Source organism: Dreissena polymorpha, chromosome 11, assembly GCF_020536995.1.
Source record: "Dreissena polymorpha isolate Duluth1 chromosome 11, UMN_Dpol_1.0, whole genome shotgun sequence".
Classification (NCBI taxonomy): Eukaryota; Metazoa; Mollusca; class Bivalvia; order Myida; family Dreissenidae; genus Dreissena; species Dreissena polymorpha.
The window spans coordinates 45,100,784-45,122,920 of record NC_068365.1 but is presented as its reverse complement, the minus strand read 5'-3'; the positions used below and the strand labels follow the sequence as shown (position 1 = coordinate 45,122,920).

At 34.4% G+C, this 22,137-nt stretch overlaps 2 protein-coding genes, 1 long non-coding RNA gene and 1 other non-coding gene across 5 annotated transcripts; 2 read left to right on the top strand and 2 right to left on the bottom strand.

Moving 5' to 3' along the window:
* Positions 1 to 230: 230 nt before the first annotated feature.
* Positions 231 to 1,200, bottom strand: LOC127851683 (uncharacterized). The gene is made up of 2 exons (XR_008035884.1): positions 918 to 1,200; positions 231 to 721 (listed from the first exon to the last, which is right to left on the bottom strand). It is a non-coding gene; the product is annotated as an uncharacterized LOC127851683 (long non-coding RNA).
* A 7,153-nt stretch (positions 1,201 to 8,353) lies between these two features.
* Positions 8,354 to 12,235, top strand: LOC127851678 (nuclear apoptosis-inducing factor 1-like). 2 transcript variants are annotated; one of them, XM_052385501.1, is made up of 7 exons: positions 8,354 to 8,771; positions 9,447 to 9,513; positions 10,385 to 10,486; positions 10,627 to 10,717; positions 10,977 to 11,021; positions 11,374 to 11,454; positions 11,689 to 12,235. In XM_052385501.1, the coding sequence occupies exons 1-7, from the start codon at positions 8,611 to 8,613 to the stop codon at positions 11,841 to 11,843; spliced, it is 702 nt and encodes a 233-aa protein (XP_052241461.1). In that variant the 5' UTR covers positions 8,354 to 8,610; the 3' UTR covers positions 11,844 to 12,235. The 2 variants fall into 2 exon arrangements, with proteins under 2 accessions (XP_052241461.1, XP_052241460.1); XM_052385500.1 differs by having other exon boundaries at positions 11,374 to 11,463.
* Positions 12,236 to 13,859: 1,624 nt separating this feature from the next.
* LOC127851677 (putative nuclease HARBI1) lies at positions 13,860 to 19,881 on the bottom strand. The gene is made up of 6 exons (XM_052385499.1): positions 19,409 to 19,881; positions 18,693 to 18,832; positions 17,368 to 17,562; positions 16,947 to 17,019; positions 15,492 to 15,673; positions 13,860 to 15,039 (listed from the first exon to the last, which is right to left on the bottom strand). The coding sequence occupies exons 1-6, from the start codon at positions 19,619 to 19,621 to the stop codon at positions 14,817 to 14,819; spliced, it is 1,026 nt and encodes a 341-aa protein (XP_052241459.1). The 5' UTR covers positions 19,622 to 19,881; the 3' UTR covers positions 13,860 to 14,816.
* Positions 19,882 to 20,682: 801 nt separating this feature from the next.
* Positions 20,683 to 20,754, top strand: Trnac-gca (transfer RNA cysteine (anticodon GCA)). The gene has a single exon. It is a non-coding gene; the product is annotated as a tRNA-Cys (tRNA).
* Positions 20,755 to 22,137: the final 1,383 nt, after the last annotated feature.

Sequence of the window (22,137 nt, the reverse complement as noted above, 5' to 3'; positions counted from 1 at the left end):
GTACCCAGGGTATGAGCCTTACTAACTGTATTATTATTATATCTCACCGACTACAAGGTACCTTTACCTTGTTGTGTTTATCAACCTGGAATTTATGTAAAATCCGGCTAATTAGTAACAGATGCGATACACTGAGATAAAGATATTGCCTTAGTCCTTATGTATTTGAGGCTGTTTCCATAAATAATTAAGAAGTAACTTTTTACAGCTTTTTAAAGATTAAAAATAAATAACTCAGAAAAAAGTTTATCAATTACAGAATAATTATTGATTTAATATAAAATGGCTCCTTTGTAATGTTTAAATGCTACAATTTTTAATCGACCAGTAAAGACCAGTAATGACCAGTATTGACCGGTTTTAACCGGGTATTGACTGCCGGCCCGGTCAATACTCAATTGACCGGTCAATATGCCAACCCTGCATTGAAACCTAATATGCATTTATCTATTATTATTTGGGGACAAATAATTTTACTGTGTGAAGACCCTACATAAAAATGCTGATTTTTTTCTTACTTGGTACCTGGCGACACACATTTTCAAGTCTATTTCATTAAATTTGGCATAGATATTTATAAAAATGGCATCATATGAACCAGTAGTCATAGTATAAGCAACATTGAAGCCTAATATGCATTCATCTATTATTAATTGGGCACAAATAATTTTACTGTGTGAAGACCCTACATAAAAATGCTGATTTCTTTCTTACTTGGTACCTGGCGACACACATTTTCAAGTCTTTTTCATTAAATTTGGCATAGATATTTTAATAAATGGCATCGTATGAACCAGTAGTCATAGTATAAGCAACATTGAAGCCTAATATGCATTCATCTATTATTATTTGGGCACAAACAATTTTACCGTGTGAAGATCCTACATAAAAATGCTGATTTTTTTCTTATTTGTTACCTGGCGACACACATTTTCAAGTCTATTTCATTAAATTTGGCATAGATATTTATAAAAATGGCATCGTATGAACCAGTAGTCATAGTATAAGCAACATTGAAGCCTAATATGCATTCATCTATTATTATTTGGGCACAAATAATTTTACCGTGTGAAGACCCTACATAAAAATGCTGATTTTTTTCTTACTTGGTACCTGGCGACACACATTTTCAATTCTATTTCATTAAATTTGGCATATATGTTAATAAAAATGGCATTGTATGAACATATCGTCATAGTATAAGCACCATTGAAGCCTAATATGCATTCATCTATTATTATTTGGGAACAAATAATTTTACCGTGTGAAGACCCTACATAAAAATGCGGATTTTTTTCTTACTTGGTGCCTGGCGAATCACATTTTCAAGTCTATTTCATTAAATTTGGCATAGATATTTATAAAAATGTTATCATATGAACCATTAGTCATAGTATAAGCAACATTGAAGCCTAATATGCATTCATCTATTCTTATTTGGGCACAAATAATTTTTTTAACTGTGTGAAGACCCTACATAAAAATGCTGATTTTTTTCTTACTTGGTACCTGGCGACACACATTTTCAAGTCTATTTCATTAAATTTGGCATAGATATTTATAAAATTGGCATCGTATGAACCAGTAGTCATAGTATAAGCAACATTGAAGCCTAATATGCATTCATCTATTATTATTTGGGCACAAATAATTTTACTGTGTGAAGACCCTACATAAAAATGCTGATTTTTTTCTTATTTGGTACCTGGCGACACACATTTTCAAGTCTATTTCATTAAATTTGGCATAGATATTTATAAAAATGGCATCGTATGAACCAGTAGTCATAGTATAAGCAACATTGAAGCCTAATATGCATTCATCTATTATTATTTGTGCACAAATAATTTAACCGTGTGAAGACCCTAGATAAAAATGCTGATTTTTTTCTTACTTGGTACCTGGCGATACACATTTTCATGTCTATTTCATTAAATTTGGCATAGATATTTATAAAAATGGCATCGTATGAACCAGTCGTCATAGTATAAGCAACATTGAGGCCTAATATGCATTCATCTATTATTATTTTGGGCACAAATAATTTTACCGTGTGAAGACCCTACATAAAAATGCTGATTTTTTTCTTACTTGGTATCTTGCGACACACATTTTCAAGTCTTTTTCATTAAATTTGGCATATACATGTATATTAATAAAAATGGCATTGTATGAACATGTCGTCATAGTATAAGCAGAGAAGCATAATAGGCATTCATCTATTATAATTTGGGCTCATACAATTTTACCGTGTTAGCACCATATATCAAGTTGCAGATTTTTTAAATATTCGCCACATACCCAAAGGCATTTTCATTAATATCTCAGAAAAATAGACCTATATATTAATACACATGGCATCTAAAGAACATTTTATCATAGTTAAACATGGTTCCCAGCCAACCTGGAAATCAGGGAAAACCTGGAAAAAGACTTTCACTTTCACTAACGCCCAGTACAAATATATGGACAGAATGATTTTTTCACTTACCGGTATGTGGGTGTATGTTGGCTCCACTTCACAAGATACAGTCATTGTAGTTTAATTGAAAAACGCATCTTACAATGTGAGATGAGTTCTGGGTTCAAGCCCCAGCAGTGCCCTATCATGTGTGATATACAGAGCCATTATGATTAAATATACACAGTTATCTTTTTAAACAATACAATTAAATATAAGGAATAATGTTAAAGGGGCATTGCTGCTTAGCCATTTTTGGGATTGTATTGTGATTTTTGGCCAAATTTGACACTGAATAACAGGGTTTATATACATCCCAAGCATAAATGCTTCTAAATTTGTAAAAAAAAAACAAGTCGAAGTGTGCAGAATATTAAAAATTTGCAATTTTCTGATGTCTAAAGGTCATTAAATGCCACTTAAAGTTTACATTTTTTGTACAAAATGACCCATTTTGTGCTGTCCATTATTGGTTAATGTTTTACGCCGTCAGGTCCAAAAACGCTAATTCTGTAGCTTGTTTGGACTATAATCTATAATGTGGCCAAGTTTCAGCAGATTCGACCCAGTGGTTCTGATTTTATACGCCGTGCCTAGCTTTTATTAGTCCACTACCGGTTTCACCGGAGGGGACTTATGGTTTGCGCTCTGTGGGTCCGTCAGTCAGTCCACGGACTCTAGATTACACGGATATGAAACGGGACCGTTACGCCAAATATCTTGTTGTGTCTAAGTCACGTGACCGTGTCGTAACTATCGATCTTCTATCGAAGCGCCGAGGTTATAAATTTGATGTACCCACTCACGTATTTTGTTAAATTATAGTTTCATTTCTAGGCCGATTTTGACAAATTATATATGATTACAAAGCTTACGTAACGTAGTTTTCAGATATATAAATATATAATTAAGTTTTTCTTCTGATTTCGGCAGCCCGGCGAGTTATAACTTTAACTTTTGCAAATAACATACCGTTTTGGAGTTTTAGAATCTAGATTTACGGTTGACATGTTCGTACTTTATACCGATTTGTAGCGTTTATATTTGGAGTTCAGTTTTAAAAATAACATCTTGCTTAGGAGAATAGAATTCTGTATACGATAGAAAAAAAAATTGTTTAAAAACGAAAGTAATTAAGGAATGAAGGCGGGAAAATGTAGCGCGCGTTCCTAACGCACTGAACTGATGCTACGGTCTTGGCGATTATGCTTTTGTTTAGATACCGGCCATTGAATTTTCTTTGCCATGATTATTATATTTTTTATGAAATATATTGAAATATTTTGTTCTAGAGACATATCCATAAAGCTAAGTATTAATGAAGCTTAATAAATTTACGATTTCATCTCTTGATTATAACACAGAAAGGGTGTTAATTTTATGATGAAACAGCGTATACAAATGTATAGCGGACCCTCTTGATATTTTTCGGCTTTGCATACTTCAAATATAATGGGTGTCAAAACATTTATCGTTTGTTGTTTATTATCAAAAAGGTAATTATGTAAAATTATATGAAAGGTTATTAACCATAAATTATCAATTAATTAAAATTATTTAAAGATTCTTGAAAATCACGGTCAACTGTCTATGCATGTATATTGAAATATCTTTATAAGTTAACAGAGTTATAAATATATAGAATTCTAAATTAAAACTCTGTATTATTTGTATTTTTCGGAAAGATTATTTAACCCCGTTGTGGTCAAATGAGAATGCTGTTTTTAATTATGTTGTTCCGTACACTACCATACACTCTTTATAGGACTACGAAATGACGGAGTTAAATGTTAAGTATTAGATTTTTTAAATGTTTAAAATGTACATGTATAGGTATTAAGCACTTATAATTATTGTGATTTAGCTGGCTGACATCTATACAGTATTTAGTTTATGGCAATCTGTATGGGCAGATGACTATAAATGTTTTCAATACGCTACATATCTTATAAACGCAAAATTGAGTATTTGGCGTTACATTACTCCAAGAAATGACCACTAATACCACGAGAAGACATGGAGGTATCATAAAAAGTGTAAACTGACCAGACATTGCCACCTGTGGTTAGGGACCAATATACAAGTATAGGTCCCTGCTGTGGCGTATGACACCATAGTGTTATTTAGTATTGGTCGGCACAGTATCTGATCATAACGAGATAATTGGCTTGTGCTGAACACAGGGGCAATAAAACCACAGATCTATCAATAAACAAGATTATTGAGATATCTTTTATTGAACACCGCGATAAAAATGCTCAAACCATGGACTCTAGATTACACGGATAAAAAACATGGCAACATTCTCAGAATCATCACTGCTATATGTGTAATCACCTAACAATTCGTCTTAAAATAATTTATATATTTGAGTTGAAGACGATGTACTGTTGTTTAAGTCTGAATAAACTATCTGTCTGCCTGTCTAAATCCAAGCCGTTATCGTCCCGGTGAAAAAAATCTGATTTTCAATAGTTGGACATGATGCCCTGTAGTGCGTTCAGTTACAGCGAACGTTCGCTATAGTTCGCGAACGGTCGCGAACGTTCGCTACTGAACGCTCGGTTCGCCGCGAACGTTCGCGAACCGAAGCGAACCCTCTTGGGAGGTAGTTCGCTATAGTTCGCTAGCGAAACCAAGATGGCGGACAAATAAATATGTTGTATTTGTTCAGTGTAACTTCGATATTGTTTCCTTTTTTTGTAGTACAAAAATGAATTGAACAATAAACAAAGTGTATATGAGGTTTTGGGGATTCCGATAATGACGCCACGTTTGCGCATCCTCAAATTTTGGCCGTCAACACTGCGGCCATTCTGCTTTTGTTTGCGTTTGATGATCCGCATCGTGATAAGATTTCAATCATATTCGCGACCCTTTTTAAGAACAACAAAACACTCAGAAATTGAAATTCTTTCAGATTAAATAGAATCCAATGAATGAACACAAATAAGGACGAAAACAAACAACAAATTGATTGATTTTATGTAATCAACATAAAGAAACTATTTGAACCTATATGTCCGTAAAAACTTACCTTGTTGCAGATTAACTAAATCCTCTTGATACATGTAAATGTTTTTATTTAATTGTTCACACCAATTTTGACACTCCTTATTTCAGCATGTTTAACCACCCATTGTTTAATTGCCCCTTCATCACAAACCGATTATCTCGATATGATCGGATACTGTCCAGACAATTACTAAGAAAACAGGGTGTCATAAACCCAGGGACCTATATTTGTATGACTCAGTATGGGGTCATTAACCACATGTGTCTGGTCATTAAACACAATTGATGATACCTCTGTGTCATCTCTTGGCATATTAAGCCAAACACTTAACAGTTGCTTTAATAAAACATTTGAACATATTTAAAAAATAGGCGTACATTTGTCCGAAATGGATTAACAGGAACTATTAAGTATGTATATTAACCAGTTTAAACATAACACTTAAGTGTTTTATAATGAAATACATTTAAAATATTGTAGAAATTTACTGCTACACAATTATCGTATTTAACGGGTACCTGCAAATGTAAACTCCGATGTAATAACGTGTAAAGATCGTGCGTTTTTGCAGTGTTCGAAACATCATCGTGAAAACAAGCAATCGCGTTTGATCATAATACGGATATAAAATACTTGGGTAAAATAAATGTATAGATTAAGGTATAATAAAATGCCAGATTTGTATCCCTCATTATCACTACGAAAGAGTTTTCAATATAGATGTGCATTCAAAGACAGTTCAATTCGCAAAATATGAAGGTGTTTTTTTCCATTTGAATGCTAAAATTTATTAATATTTTCATTAAATGTAAACGAAACGAAAATTCATTCAATGTAAAAGAAAATTACAACTACATTTGAAGATTGTAATGTATTGCGCTATTTTAGGGCTTTGTTTTATAACTGATTCAATGCACCTCTTACACTAAATTTCGATCGCTAATGAAAAATAACACTATCGCATCCACACCACTTATAATTATAATCAAATTATTATAGGTTTTTTATTTTTGAAATATCTGTTAGATAAGTACTTTCTGTGTTATTAGCGATTTCCGCCATCAACATCGCAATCAATTTTCTGGGAGCCGCCATCTTGAAACGTTCGCGCCGAACTTATCGTTCAATAAGACCGAATCGCAAACGAACCATCATTGGCGAACGTTCGCTGTAACTGAACGCACTACTGATGTCAAAATACGAAATGACCCGCGTAACACGGACCGTGATTTTCAAGAATCTTTAATAAATTGATAATTTAAGGTAAATAACATTTCAAATAATTATACATAATTACCTTGTTGATAATAAACAGCAAACGATGAATGTTTTTGACACCCATTTGTATATATAAGTATGCATGCAAAGCCGAATGATATCGAGAGGGTCCGCTATATACGCTGTTTCATCATAAATTTTACACCCTTTCTGTGTTATAAACAAGAGCTGAAATCGTTAATTTATTAAGATTCATTTATAATAAGCTTTATTGATATGTTTCGTGAACAAAATACTACAATATATTCCCTAAAAAATATAATAAGATGGCAAAAGAAATTAAATGGCCGGTTTCTAAACAAAAGCATAATCGCCAAGACCGTAGCATCAGTTCAGTGCGTTAGGAACGCGCGCTACATTTTCCCGCCTTCATTCCTTAATTACTTTCGTTTTTAAACAATTTTTTTTTTCTATCGTATACAGAATTTTATTCTCCTGAGCAAGATGTAATTTTTAAAACTGAACTCCAAATATAAACGCTACAAATTGGTATTAAGTACGAACATGTCAACCGTAAATCTAGATTCTAAAACTCCAAAACGGTATGATATTTGCAAAAGTTTAAGTTATAACTCGCCGGGCTGTCGAAATCAGAAGAAAAACTTAATATATATTGATATATCTGTTTACTACGTAACGTAAGCTTTCTAATGATATATAATTTGTCAAAATCGGCCGAGAAATGAAACTATAATTTAACAAAAGACGTGAGTGGGTACATCAAAATGTATAACCTCGGCACTTCGCTGTACGCTAATCGTAAAAGATCGATAGCCACAACACGTTAAAACGCGCGGTGGTAAAACATAAAATGTGTATTTCTTGTGTTTAACTCGCTATAAATCCATTAATAACAACGGGAATATACTAAAAGTTATATTTTTTTGAAAGAGGAATTAATAAGCAACAAGATAACGTATAAACCAATAAAATCGGATGAATAGTTTTTGCATAAGATTGAATTTACTACAGTAAGGGTCAAATACTCGATTCATCTCCTGTCAATATACACTCCGTGGTCAGTCACACTTTTCTGAATCCTGCGATAACTTTAAAAGTTCTTAATATTTTTTCATGAAACTTGAAACATGGATAGATGGCAATAAGGACATTATGCACGTGATTTCATTTTGTTCCTACGTCAAAAATTCTGGTTTCTATGGCAATAAATAAAAACATAAAATAAATTCTGACAATGGTGGAGCCGGTAGGAGACAAATTTGCTTGACAATAGTCTTGTTGAGTATTACTCACTGACTTATGCATATACGCTCGGCTGTTTTCGGAGAATACCTGAGGTATTGTCATAGCCAGCTCATCGCGTCGTGTCGTGTCTTTTCGCCGTCCGGCGTCCGCCATGCTAAAACCTTAACATTGACCCATTGTACCCACAATTTTCGTACCCACATTTTTTTTCGTAACCAAAATTTTCGTACCCACATTTGTTTAGTACCCAAAATTTGTGTTCCCACATTTTCTTACCCAAAATTTTTGAATCCAAATTTGTTTAGTTCCCACTCATTCCATCCCGCGAAACCCCTTAAGGTGTCGCAACTCTAGTACTTGCTTAAGACGCAAAATAAAAGCGTAATTTGTCGAACCTGGGCCCCGTTTCATCAAAATTTGCGATGCGATATTATCGCCGATCGCCGATTGCTGATCTTTTACCTGCGATTGCGATATTTTTTAAAAAGCGTTTCATCAAACATATCGCAGATTCTTGCCGGTAGTTTGCCGGTAGTTTAGTGCTATGAGCGATAATCGCTCACAGTCTACTATCAAAATGACGTAAAAAACGGGCACCTGCTGAATCTCGCGCCACCTGTCATATTTGACAGACGATCAAACAACAACAATGGCAGATCTCGTAGAGAATAGGAGCGCCTCTTGGCAGCCAAGAGAACTCGAGGAACTGCTCGAGGGCGTCCAACAAAATTATGAAGTGTTGTGGGGCAAATTGTCCGGCACATTATCAAAGAAAGACAAAGACCGTGCATGGTCGGACATCGTCCAATCGTGAGTTAAAATTTACATTGACATGGTCATAATTTTCTTGTTCTTTTTACATTAAATGGAGGACCATCTTGAAACATAATTAAATTGGTATGGACACATTAACGTTACACAGGTTGTGTGTAATGATTATCCTAATAATCTAAAATCACGAAGTTCAAATGCAGCGTGACTGCCATGCACAGAAAGAAAGGTTTTGAAATTGTTTACTTTTCAGCATTGATATTCCTTGACATTGTGATAGGGTATATTCACACTAATGAAAATTTGTCCTCCTCCTAAGTTTAGTTGATCTATAATTACCCTGAAAAATGGAATTGATCTTTTAATGAAGTGTTAATGAATAAAAACGTATTAATTGTTTTAACATCAAAGTGCAAGTGCCCATGGAAAGATGTGATCATACCTTGTAATCTAATCTGTAATCTTAACAAACTGCATGTTCATGGGGAGTGACGTCCATGGGGAGTAACAACTGGTTACCTTTTGATAGTGTTGGCTTGAAATAGTCTGATATATTGTATGAATTATATATTAAATATAACAAAATAAATTGACCATGTCTACTGTACTTATATAGACTTCCAAGTACTCTCCCTCACTCCTACCACTATTTTTGGTAAAAAATGAAAGAACATATTGAGATGTATTCATTTGTTTAATTTGAAACTTTTGCAGAATAAATTCCGTAGGGGGGAACGAGAGGAACGTAGAAGATTCAATGAAAAAGTGGTGTGATTGGAAGGTAAATATACCTTATATGTTTGTATAGGAAGAAGAATCCATGATGGTAGTAATAAGTTTTATAAATGAATAACTTAGCTGTACTTAAACTTTGCCGTAAAGCCAATAACAAATTATGAATCACTTACAACTATACTAAACAGGCCCATGTCAGAAGCATATAACATGAATAACATAAAATTTAAGAGTCAATAATAAAAATCACTTTACAGATAGAAACAAAAGTTATCATCTTACTTATTTATTTGTACAATTACTTATTGGTTTATTTATACAATTAAAATGTATTATGAATAGCAAGGTGTAAATATTCGGTTTCCTACTCCATGATTATAGGTTTTCATGCCCCCGGTAGGGTGGCATATAGCGGTTGAACTGTCAGTCCGTCCGTCTGTCTGTCCGTTAACGTTGGCCATAATTTTTGCAATATTGAAGATTGCAACTTGATATTTGGCATGCATGTGTATCTCATGGAGCTGCACATTTTGAGTGGTGAAAGGTTAAGGTCATCCTTCAAATTCAAAGGTCTAAAAACTAATTCAAAGCAAGTAATAAGTTTTAAGAGGGGGATAATTGCTTAACCTGTTTTTATTCAAATTGCGGCTATATTATTGTCAGGATGTAAGTTCAATCCCACCATTACTATTAATATTTTTTCCCTTTTCACACTTTTTATACAATCATTTAGCATTTGACACATGAAGTTTTTGTGATTAATAATCACTAAAAAATCATTACGATCAGTATTTGAATGCACTTTCTTCAATATATATGTAGCTGAAAGTAAATGACATGTTACTATACTGTTACCATTCAGAGGAGGGAGACCATGTACTCATAAATTATTTCAAATTGTATTTTATTCATCTTAGAGCCGGACCATTATGAAGGATGCCAAGAGAAGACGCTTTGTGGAAAGCTCTGGGGAGGCAGCTCTTCCAAAAAAAATGCAATTAACTGTTTTGGAGGATAAGGTATTCATATTGTAAACATAACAAATTTTAAATAAAATAATGATGCAGATCTATCATTTGTCCATGGTTCATATTATTATTTTAATTTTGCAAAAAAAACAACTTTTTCAGAATGATGTATAGTTGTTCACTTTTTCCAGCTATTGTCCTTAGTGCCCAAAACAAAGCTGTTCGGAGTGCAAGGTGGAGGGATCGATACCGGTCCACTCAAGAGATCCATGCAAGAAAATGGTGGGTACAAACATGCTTAAATTTTGACATTTGTTTTTTTGTTTTTGGTATTTGACAGTGCACTTTAAATGCAATAATAAATGTCATTAATAATGTAAGGCTTAAATTGGCATTGAATATGGCATACTAAAAGGGGGACAGCCTCATATGATATATCATGCATGAACACAAATCAACAGTGAAACACATGCTCATTAATTGTTCATAATTAATAGAAACACAAGTATAAATATTTTACCCAATATCTTTTTTATATCAGATAACCTAGACAAAGGAGAGGAAAATAAACGCCTCAAGCAGAACGGTATGTCATTGTTATCTATTAAAGTTATAAGATTTGTAAAAACAAATATCACTTACCTTTAATTGACTGTTGACTGAGTCTTCATAATAAAATAATAACAATTGCCATTGGTTTCACTATTTAACATTATTCTGATTGGCTATAGTATTCATGTGACTAGGCTTTATTTTTCAATGAAGCGATTTGCTTCAACGAGGCGCACAAGGAAATTGAGCGTGGGACTACTTCGATATTGATAATTTTCGGTGACATTTAAAAATTTACCCCCCCCACCCAACACACACACATACACACACACTGGTAACGTTTTTTCTTTTTTACATTACCCTTAATGTTCGAATTCATGTTTTAGTTCCAAGTGAGCCTGTTCCCATTCAAACAAGCTCCAAAAGCACTGCCAGCATCCCTGCCAGCAACAGCAACAGGAAGACAAGTATGAAGGGTAGATCAAATTTCTCACAATGCTTACCATCATTAATTGATTGATTTCAAACATTTTTGTTATGAAAGGTGACTGACATGAAGCATACTTGGAGATAATCATATTTAACCTCCTTCAATAAACACTGATAGTCACTTAAAATAACAGTTTTGTAAAAGACAAAGAAATTAATTAATGATTCATCACATAGTTTAATATATCAGATTTATTTAATCCCACTTGCAGATTGTGATTGTCATCAGGAAATGATTGACATATCTCGGCAAATGCTAGAGGAGAGTGTAAAGCGGAATGAAATACTGCGGGACATAAGTTCAACACTAAAATTAACAGCTGGCAAAGCTTTCCTGGACAACTTGTTGGATCCCACAAATTTTTAAAAGCGGGGGCCATAGACAAAACTAGTCTATAAAATGTGTGTTAATTATGTTTAAAGAAATAACACACCATGATATACATTTTGCTGTTATTTCTACCTTGTTTAAAGGGACCTATTCACAGATTTATGCAACTACTGAAGTTTGTCATTAAATGCTTTAAATTAATAAATGTAAACATTGGAACTAAATAGCTCCATAAAAAAGTGAATACATGTACAATTAAAGAAAAAAAGTTAAACTCAACTGGGCTCGAACCACTGACCCTTGGAATAAGAGTCTAGCATTTTAGACCACTCGTTCATCCATGCTATTACAGTGAGTGGTATATGTTATACATGTACTTCATATAAAAAATCCTTGTAGTGTCACAAAATATAACGATAACAACAGAACTTTCCAAATTATTCAATCATTTTGCATTTGTAATGCTGTATTATTTTCAGGTTATTAAATTGTCAAAAGATGCATATACCGGATATTTTGGAGCATGGTAAATGTTCAGAATTACTGTTATTCTTATTTGTAAATGCTATAAACATAACTATCATATTGTTTTAATGTTGTACACAATGTTTATAAGTTAATCTCATGTATAAACTTAATTGTTTTGTCTCTTTTAACTGTACAGTACATTGTTTTACTGTTAAATTTTTATGTGGCCCTATAAAGGTGACCGTTTGGCGACAAAATATTCATTACCCCTATCCTGTAAATATTATTTTTAAATTTCCTTTTAGATATTGTCATAACGCCACCCTGGGAGGTCATCGCTTCTCAATAGCCCTATATCCTTTAAGGTACTTTACAGACAGGGTCTTAGGTTGCAAGAGTTCAACATTTGCTGTCACACTCAAATATATTCCAAAATAAAATAAAAATGCAATTATACATCATATTTTCATATAAATGTGCAATCCTTTAAAAACATAGAGCTAATTAAGTAAGATCCAGCTTCTCAACCAATTAATGTCCAACAAGTTGTATATTTTCCCATTGTTTAATATTAATAATAATAACATTTTATTACTATAGTGCAAGACATGTGTTTCTTTCAATTGTCCATTTCCATATTCTTTATATAACACTCATTCCTTTAAAAGTGCAATAATGTTTACATCCTAAATGAAAAGGCGTGTGAACTAGGTCATGGTTCAATTTCGACCAATCAGCGCCAACTTTTATGGTCAATGCCGTTTTAGCAAGTGGGGTAAAACCAGTACTTACCGAAACCGCCCTTATAGTATTCAATGCATTCTTATGTATATAACGCTTTTTAACATTTTAGTTAAATGTAAATGCGATGTTAGGTAAGCACAGATTTTTATGCCCCCCCTTCGAAGAATAAACTGAGTATGTTTTAAAATGATGTATGTATATTTTTAAATGTTGGACTTTTGTTGGAAATGTTGGAAATAAAGTGTGTATACTTTGTAAATAAACTGTAGTAGTAGAAACAAATGACTTATTTAATTTCTACTAGCTCGGCTAGTTGTACAAGTTACATGGAAATTTGTCTAAATGGACTGGTGGCAGCACCCGTAAATAAGACCACAGGTTCTTGACTAAATTAAAATTTAGTGTAGATAATTTGTGCAAAGTTTAACTTTGATTGCTTCCGTCGAAGTTCAAATTTTGCGACACTACTGATTGAATTCGAGCCTGGACAACATGTTGAATGTTAACGATTCACCAAGAAATACTTTGACATACTTTTTAAGCATATATAACCTACATTCGAATTTGATCTATATAAACTTGATGCAAATCCTAAATAAGATTGGGGAAGATTGGATGAATATTGTTCGAATTAGAGCTGAACAACATGCTGAATGCTGAAAATGCACTAAGTGACCATATGACCTAGTATTTAACACTACATGACCCATATTTGAAACTGGCCTATATATCATCCAAATTCAACTTTTGACAAAGATTGGTGAAGATCAGATGAATACTGTTTAACATAACATGTTCCTTTTTCCAAAGGGGCATATAGAAATCAAATAAAACAACAAATTATAAACTAAATGATCTATTTATTGGCTGCTACTATACTTCCTCCAAAACAAGTATCAACAAGAATACGTCTCAGATATAACATCCAACGACATGAGTGAATTATGTAGAATGCGTATGAACATGTGGTGAACAAAAATGAGAAATCAGTGCTTAATGTATGATTGGTTTGCATTTTATCATTTGTTTAAATAAAATGGTAGTTAATATTTTCCTTTCCAAGTACAGCCACATATAATGATATCAAAATTCAACAATGTTTACATTTAAAATTCAACATAATCACGAAGAGTACACAATGCACAGAATGTATTAAATACATATATGTTAATGTGCAGACAAAATAACAATTAACAAATATGTATAAAAAAAAAACATTAAGAAAAAGGAACACATGTAAAGAAAATGTCAGTCAGTCCGTCAGTTAGTCAGAATAAAAAAACAACGTTATGTCCGTCAGTCAGCACAGGGGCGGTCGGGGACGTGGTAGCGGGCCCCGCCGGTACCCTGGCTTGGTCAGTCGGTTGGTCACTCAGGGGCGTAGTGTCGGCTCCGCGGTCGCGGAACCCGCCCCCTAAGTTCAGTCAGTAATTCAGTCATTTAGCTAGTCAGTCAGGTTAATACTTAAAGGTGCATTATCCAATAATGTATTCAATTGAATTGCATGGACAAATATAATAACGCAAACATGAAATTTCTAATTATGCAAGGGACATACATGGGTACAAAGAGATACTTAGCTTAGTTACCTTTATTTTAAATGGATTCTTATTTTATTCACTGACATCATGTATTTACCCAATATCTAATGGAAATAAATATAAAAAAAACAAAAAAACTTTTGTAAATGACAAGGCTACCACAACGTATTAAAAAAGGCGAACTAAAAAAAGAAACATTTTAATTTACGTTTTAACAAACAATAGGTCCAACTATTTTGTTTTATCTTTACGAATGTTAATTTAGGTTTACATAATAATCTCGAACAGCAGCACCACGCTGATTCAGTACAACTTCGACAGGGTCATCATTGTTGTCATCCTCCTCAATGACATCGGCATCCACTTCCTGCTCCTCCCCATTGTCCATCAGCAGATTGTGCAGCCGGCAGCACGCTACAAACAAGGCCGCACACTGATGGGGCTTGTATGGCAAAACACCCCCTGATCGATGTAGACATCTATAAGTAAGGAAACACATCATGAATAATTCTTTAACTTTTTATTGTCCATTGAACTGGTCAGTGCTGAGATAAGCATCAAATTAATATTAAATATTCAAGTCGAACAACTGTTATTATTTTCGGAATATTTGTATTTCATTTCAATTGCTGCATTAGGTTATTTGAACATGATAGACATGAAAACATGTCTGTGATAAACTGATAATACATGTTTGCAGGACAAAATTTGTGCATTCCAATGTAATAAAGAAAATGCACAATCATGTTTAATTTGAAAGATATAATAAGTTTATAAATATAGCAATTAATCTGTTAACAATTATGTTCAGTTTATACGATTATTTATTTAAAGTACACTGGGTATTATTTGGTATATTTGATATCACAATATATAAGTCTGATATGTTAAATAAGAATATCTATGAAAGGAAGAATAAATATTTCTATACCTGAATCTGGACTTCAATATCCCGAATCCCCGTTCCACAACTTCCCGACCCATCTTGTGTCTGCGGTTGTACCGCTCTTCCTGTTGGGAACGGGGATTCATTATGGGGGTGAGTAGGGAGGGGCTCAGGGCATATCCACTATCGCCCAGAAGAACTACATTTGCTGTAGCATCAAGATGTCCCTAGAGTGAAATATGTAAAAATCAAATCACAACTTATAAATAACATGTTATAGCCTTTGTATCAGTAACATTATATTCATGTACTTTTAAAAGTAAATTTGGTACCCCTAGGCCCAATGGTTATGGACAGGAAGATTTTTAAAGTTTGCACAAAAGAGGCTTTATATAAGCATATGTTCAGTTTTGTGACACCTGGGGCAGGGTAAAATTTGAGCCCAGGGGAATAATTGAACAAATTTGGTTGAGGACCATTAGATGTCACTACATACTAAATTTAGTAGCCCTAGGCTATATAATTATGAACAAGAAGTTTTTTTTTTAAGTTTGCACAAAATAGGCCTTATTTAAGCATATGTTCATTTTTGTGACCCCCAGGGCAGGGTCAAATTTGAGCCCAGAGGCATAATTTGAAAAAACTTGGTAGAGAATATTAAATGTCACTACATACCAAATTTGGTAGCCATAGGCTCTATAATTATGAACAAGAAGATTTTTAAAGTTTGCACAAAATAGGCCTTATTTAACCGTATGTTAATTTTTGTGATCCCCGGTGCAGTGTCAAAATTGACCACAGGGGCATAATTTGAACAAACAAAGTAGAGAACTATTAAATAGCACTACATACCAAATGTGGTAGCACTAGGCCCAAATTGTTATGGACAAGAAGATTTTTAAATTTCGCACAAAATAGGCTTTATATAAGCATATGTTCAATAAATGACCCCCGGGGCGGGGTCAAATTTGACCCCAGGGACATAATTTGAACAAATTTGAAAGAGGTTAACCCCAGGAACATTTGCGATAAATTTTATCACAATTGGTTTTGTAGTTTAGGAGAAGATGTTTAAAGAAAATGTTAAAATCATGCACGCCCGACGGACACAGGACCATGACATTAGCCCCCCCTGGCCTCTGGCCAGTGGAGCTTAAAAATAAATATACAAATCGTTTTCAGTACTGCAATTTAAAAACAGTATCAGTTAATTATAGTTGTAGTATTTATGTATTTTTGGTTCTGTTGGTTGGATTTTACTTCATTTTTAACAACAATGTCCTATCACTGCGGTCAGATCCATTGGGCAGTTTTCCTCTGTAAGCATTTGACTGCTTGCACACCTTTAGCAATGGTGAGCCATTGATACTCAGACATGAGTGAGAGTATCATAGGTCACAACTTTCTTACAAGTTTTGGTATTTTCATCCTTTTAAATTATTAACAACACTTTTAATTATGGTAACTAAAATTTGATACATGAAGAATTATTTATTTTACCTTAATTCTTGAATTTTCAAATACCGCTCCATCATGGGTAGAGCCCGGCCATTTCGCCACAACACTAATGAACCTGAAATGCATTATTTCTCAATTAATGGCCCACTTTTAAAGGGTAAGTTTTGGAACGAAAAATTAACAGGAGTAATAACTAATAAGAGCTACATGAATCAGTGGAAAGCAATTTTGGCAAATTACCCCTGAGTTCAGGATATAAATGAAATTAACTCATACTTGATAATCATAATGAAGTAATGGTTGTAGCACTAGAACATTTTGTAATATGTCAAACTAAAAAGAAAATAGGTGAAGGGATTTAAGATATTTGTACTTTAAAATGGTAATGCATTTCACAACAAAATATAATCTATTAGTTTAATAAAAACTGAGTTGCTACATTAATTAAAGAGTGTATACATACTTCAAGCTTGTGTTTACAATCGCCTGGCAGTTGATGGCGTGGTAACCTTTTCGACAAACGTAGACTTCCTCATCTACAGTTGGAGTAGTGATTGGGATTAAGGTCCCATCCACTGCTCCAACAAGATTCGGAAGTCTACATTTGTTGTAAAATGCCCTCTTCTCTTTTACAACATCTTCTCTGTCGATTGGAAACCTGTTTTAGAAAAATTATATATATAAGAATATGTTTAAGCTGTGATGTGTATAAAATAATAACCATTTTACCATTAATTTTACTTTTTTAACAAAAACAATAACATAACCCAATATACCAATATATAGAAATACACCTCTGAGAAAGCGCTGTATTGAGAAAAAAAATATCTTTTATATTTTATAGTAATGTATTTACATTTGTATTCACTTGCATCATACTTGTATCATAAAATGGTCATGATTATGATATTGATTTAAAAAAAAAAAACATAGTAAGAATTGTCAACTACAAGGCCACCATTTAATTTCAACATTTCAATTAATACTCATCAGCTGATAAATATATAACAAAATGGAGATATAAAATGTGAAATATTGCAGTAAAATTGTTCATTGCCACCTCCACATACCAGTGGTTATATGAGCAATTTGGTAAAGCTTTTGGAGTCTGGAGTTGCGTTTTCATATATAGGATTTCTAAGAAAGCTACATTTTTCTACTGTTGCAGACTATTAACTTTAAGAATTGTCTGTGCCAAGCCCGTGTTTAACATCAATAAGTAAAAATGGATTGTCTATTTGTAACAATACAATACATTACAAATTTTATTTCAAGTCGGTTTGTACATAACAAGTATAACATTAGCGATGTATCACTATTGACCGACATAATATAACAACAAACATATAACAAATATACAATTGAACATTACATGAAATTTACATTATATAAACAAACAGTATCGTCCTTGAGTTGAGATCAATTATAATAAATAAATAAATTAATTAACCTGAATACAATAAACGTGATTATTTTAACATGTTAAAAACGAAAGAACTATGGCATGTGATATACAATTATAATATTTAGACAGTTAAGATCATAGCATTATTAAAAATAAATTAAAGATAACTTATAAGAATAAAAATTGTGCTGCAGTTGCTGATCTTGACCTTGGTTTATGAGCTGCTATAAAAAAAATAAAAAATAAGGTAAAAGTCTGACAATGAATATGGACACTAAAGTGTGACAGATAAAAAAAGAAAAACCGTAGACTTAAGATTGTCTGTTTGTAACTGTAAGTACAATAATATTATATCAAATCTATCTTACAGTTAAAGTATGTACCTAATATTGTCCAGGTTGTTGTTGACAGACTCCACAAAGTTATGCACAGTTCTGGACACGCTCGAGCGACTGATGCCATGGGTGTCGGCTAGTTCAGAATAGAATGCCCCTTTCGCAAGAAATCTTAGGCTGACGAGGATCTGCAGCAACAATGTTAAAACATTCATAAATAAAATTTGGTCACAGTACTTGAAATATCATTTACAATCAAAAGACCAATAACAAACAAAAAAAAACGATCATGTTGGCCCTAGTAGCTTTACTCCACTGACTCCACTCTGCAGTTGAAAAGATCAGAAAAAAGGAAAACAATTATGATGATGAAAAATGTGTGAACAACTAATAAATTAATACAAACTACTAAAAATACCAGTTCAAACTTACTGTACATGTACGTGACCTAGATTGTATTTATTTCATATTGTTGGTTAACAAAGCCTTGAATTAATCCATAATTTGAATGAGTCGAATTACAACTAAATCGTTGTTCGATTTGCCTATATATGCCTGCTTATCCAACGGTTATATTATCATACAATGTCATTTTAGTATCCGTGTTGACCTGTTGATATGAGAACAAATTAAGACCGGATGTAAGAAAACAGCACTCTGCTGTACTTGATAACGATCGTAATCCCCGTACTTAGTGTGTCAATTTCTCCCAGCAAATATACAGTAACAAATTAGCAAATTCATGTCGATTGCATTAATGTTACCTTGGTCTCTGGCGAAATTGTTTTTCCGCCACGTTCGGATCTGGCAAGATCCTGCCCCAGAAGCTCCACTAGCTCCTGTGCGGTGGTTCTGTTTACCCGATACCGATTCACAAAGTCGATATCGCGAACCCCGCCTATCTCCAGACGGGGCCGGAACTCCCGCTCTGTCCTTCTCGCGTTATTTTCCATAAAAAAAAACAACACGTCGGCCATATTGAATTTTTTTTTACCGTCTGCGACTGGGTTTGTGTGATCGCATGTTTTAAGCAAAATATCGCAAAAAACAGGTGCTCTTGCGATGTGCGATTTTTGATGAAACGCAAAATAGCCTCATTATTGGCGATGTGCGAATATCGCAACTCAAATCGGCGATGCGATATTTGATGAAACGCAAATTGCGATGCGATAAGAAATGTGCGATATTTTGGCATTAAAGTTGCGATGCGATCGTTGATGAAACGGGGCCCAGATTAGCCTGTGCGGACTTCAGTCTTATCTGAGACGACACTTTTCGCAATTGCATTTAACCCCCTTTCCACAAAGTGCGGATCATATATTTACTGATTGGTAGCATGCTCTGAAATATAATTCCCGCAAGACAGATTTTTAGTTCTTCGCTTGCGACTTGTAGCTACTTGTAGCTGAAATAGTTACTATAACACCGTGCTTGCAGTTGAACAAATTACTCTCACACCGGTCGACATGCGACACTTGCGCGATATTTGCTCGATATAGTGTCGAGTGTCATATCGTGCGTCGCGCGTCGTATCGTGCGTCGAGCAAATGTCGCATTTCGACCTGATGAATTTTAGGTCGACAGGCGACATTTGCGCGACATTTGTTCGATATAGTGTCGAGTGTCATATCGCATGTCGCACGTCTTATCTTGCGTCGCTCAAATGTCGAGTGTCGCGCTCGAATGTCGACACACGACAGTTGAAGTCAACATGCGAAGCGACACGCGACATTCATCGCGACGCACGATATGACAGTTGACAATTTTATGCAATATTTTTTTCTCGAAAACCCAGAGCGATATGCGACACTCAAATCTTGATTGTCGCATGTCGACTTCAAATGTCGAGTGTCATATCGCGCGTCGCTTGAATGTCGTTCGTCGACCTCGAAGGTCGACATGGGACAATCAACTTGGCCCTATCCGGATTCCGTATTATAAAGCCAGGATGTGCGACATATTGGACGGTGGGATGCGACATCTGGACAGATAGGACATCGAATAGCTTGATATTGTGCGTATACGGACACTTCCATATGGGGATATAGCTCAGTGGTAGAGCATTCGACTGCAGATCGAGAGGTCCCCGGTTCGAACCCGGGTGTCCCCTATACTTTTGGAGTGGTACCATGTAAGTTCATGTCAAAAATACATACACGAGTGCGTCTCATGGAATGGGAACATGCAGCAAAAAATAAATAGACGACACAAATAATGCAAATCTTTTCATCTTCCTTAGCAATATATCATTTAACTCATTTATGCCTAGCGTCTAGAAAAAAAGGCATTGGCAAACAGCTTAGACCCAGATGAGACGCCGAAAATGCGGCGTCTCATCAGGGTATGCGCTGTTTGCTTACAGGAATTTCTGTACGAAATATTCAAAATATAAAAATAAATATACTAGACATCCCTCATTTTGGAAATAAATTGATCCAATTTAGAAGGATTGGAGAGTCCACCAGGCATAAATGGGTTAATTGTTGATTGGATGGTGACTAATTTAGCAGAGATATGACTCCGCCGTGCTTTGACTCAAATTGTAATTACAGAACCCCACATGGGCATGTGATTACAATACCGCAAGATTTCACGTGGAGCGAGAAAGTACCTGTCAACCGAAAGTGTGACCGCCCAATTCGCTCGGTGGTTGGCCGACTGCTATTGCCGCGATTTCGTCTGTGGCAGCGGCACAAACACCGGTCATTTCGGTAGCCTTCCTGCAGAATGACGGCAATAATCGCAGTTTTAATACCAAGAGCGCTGTTAACGATACCGACACATTTCATGGTAAATATCAAGAGGTGCTAATGGTCGTGTATTGCACGCAGTCGGTAATTGAATGAATTGTCCGTCCTGGCCTTAATTGACACTAACTATCCGTAATACCACAGCCTGCCGCTGTTTGGCCGCTGTTTGGCTACACCCATTGCAAATGACCCGTTTAAACTATCGCTTAGGACAAAGGGGATGGTAACTGTTTTACTTTATGACGAGAGACGGTCTCTCATTTGACAAAAATTGTCTTACTCTTATATTTATCCAGAACATATCGTCATTTTTAAATACTGTATGTTTAAATATGTTTCATATAAAACAAATTAGATAATAATTGATGACAACTAAGTTTTTCAGTGTTATAAAATCGATTATGAAAGCATTGACATACGATAAAGCAATACCGCACTCAATTTAGCTACGTGTTACCGGGCGTTGATGGTATACGCCATTATTTTGCACGGGCGGTCAATACTTAGTACGTGCGGTCCCTAACTAGTGACCAGCCCATATTATAATATCGTATTTTGCAGACCTAAACCGGTCATATAAATAAAAAGGACACCATTTTGTGAGATACATATTCATTAATATACATTCGTATTTGTAAAACGTTTCAGACTTAAAATCTTAAACGATGACATGTAAATGTGAAAACACAACGTACCGGTAATAAATGACGATCACTAAGACCTTGTTTGTATTAGGATGTAAC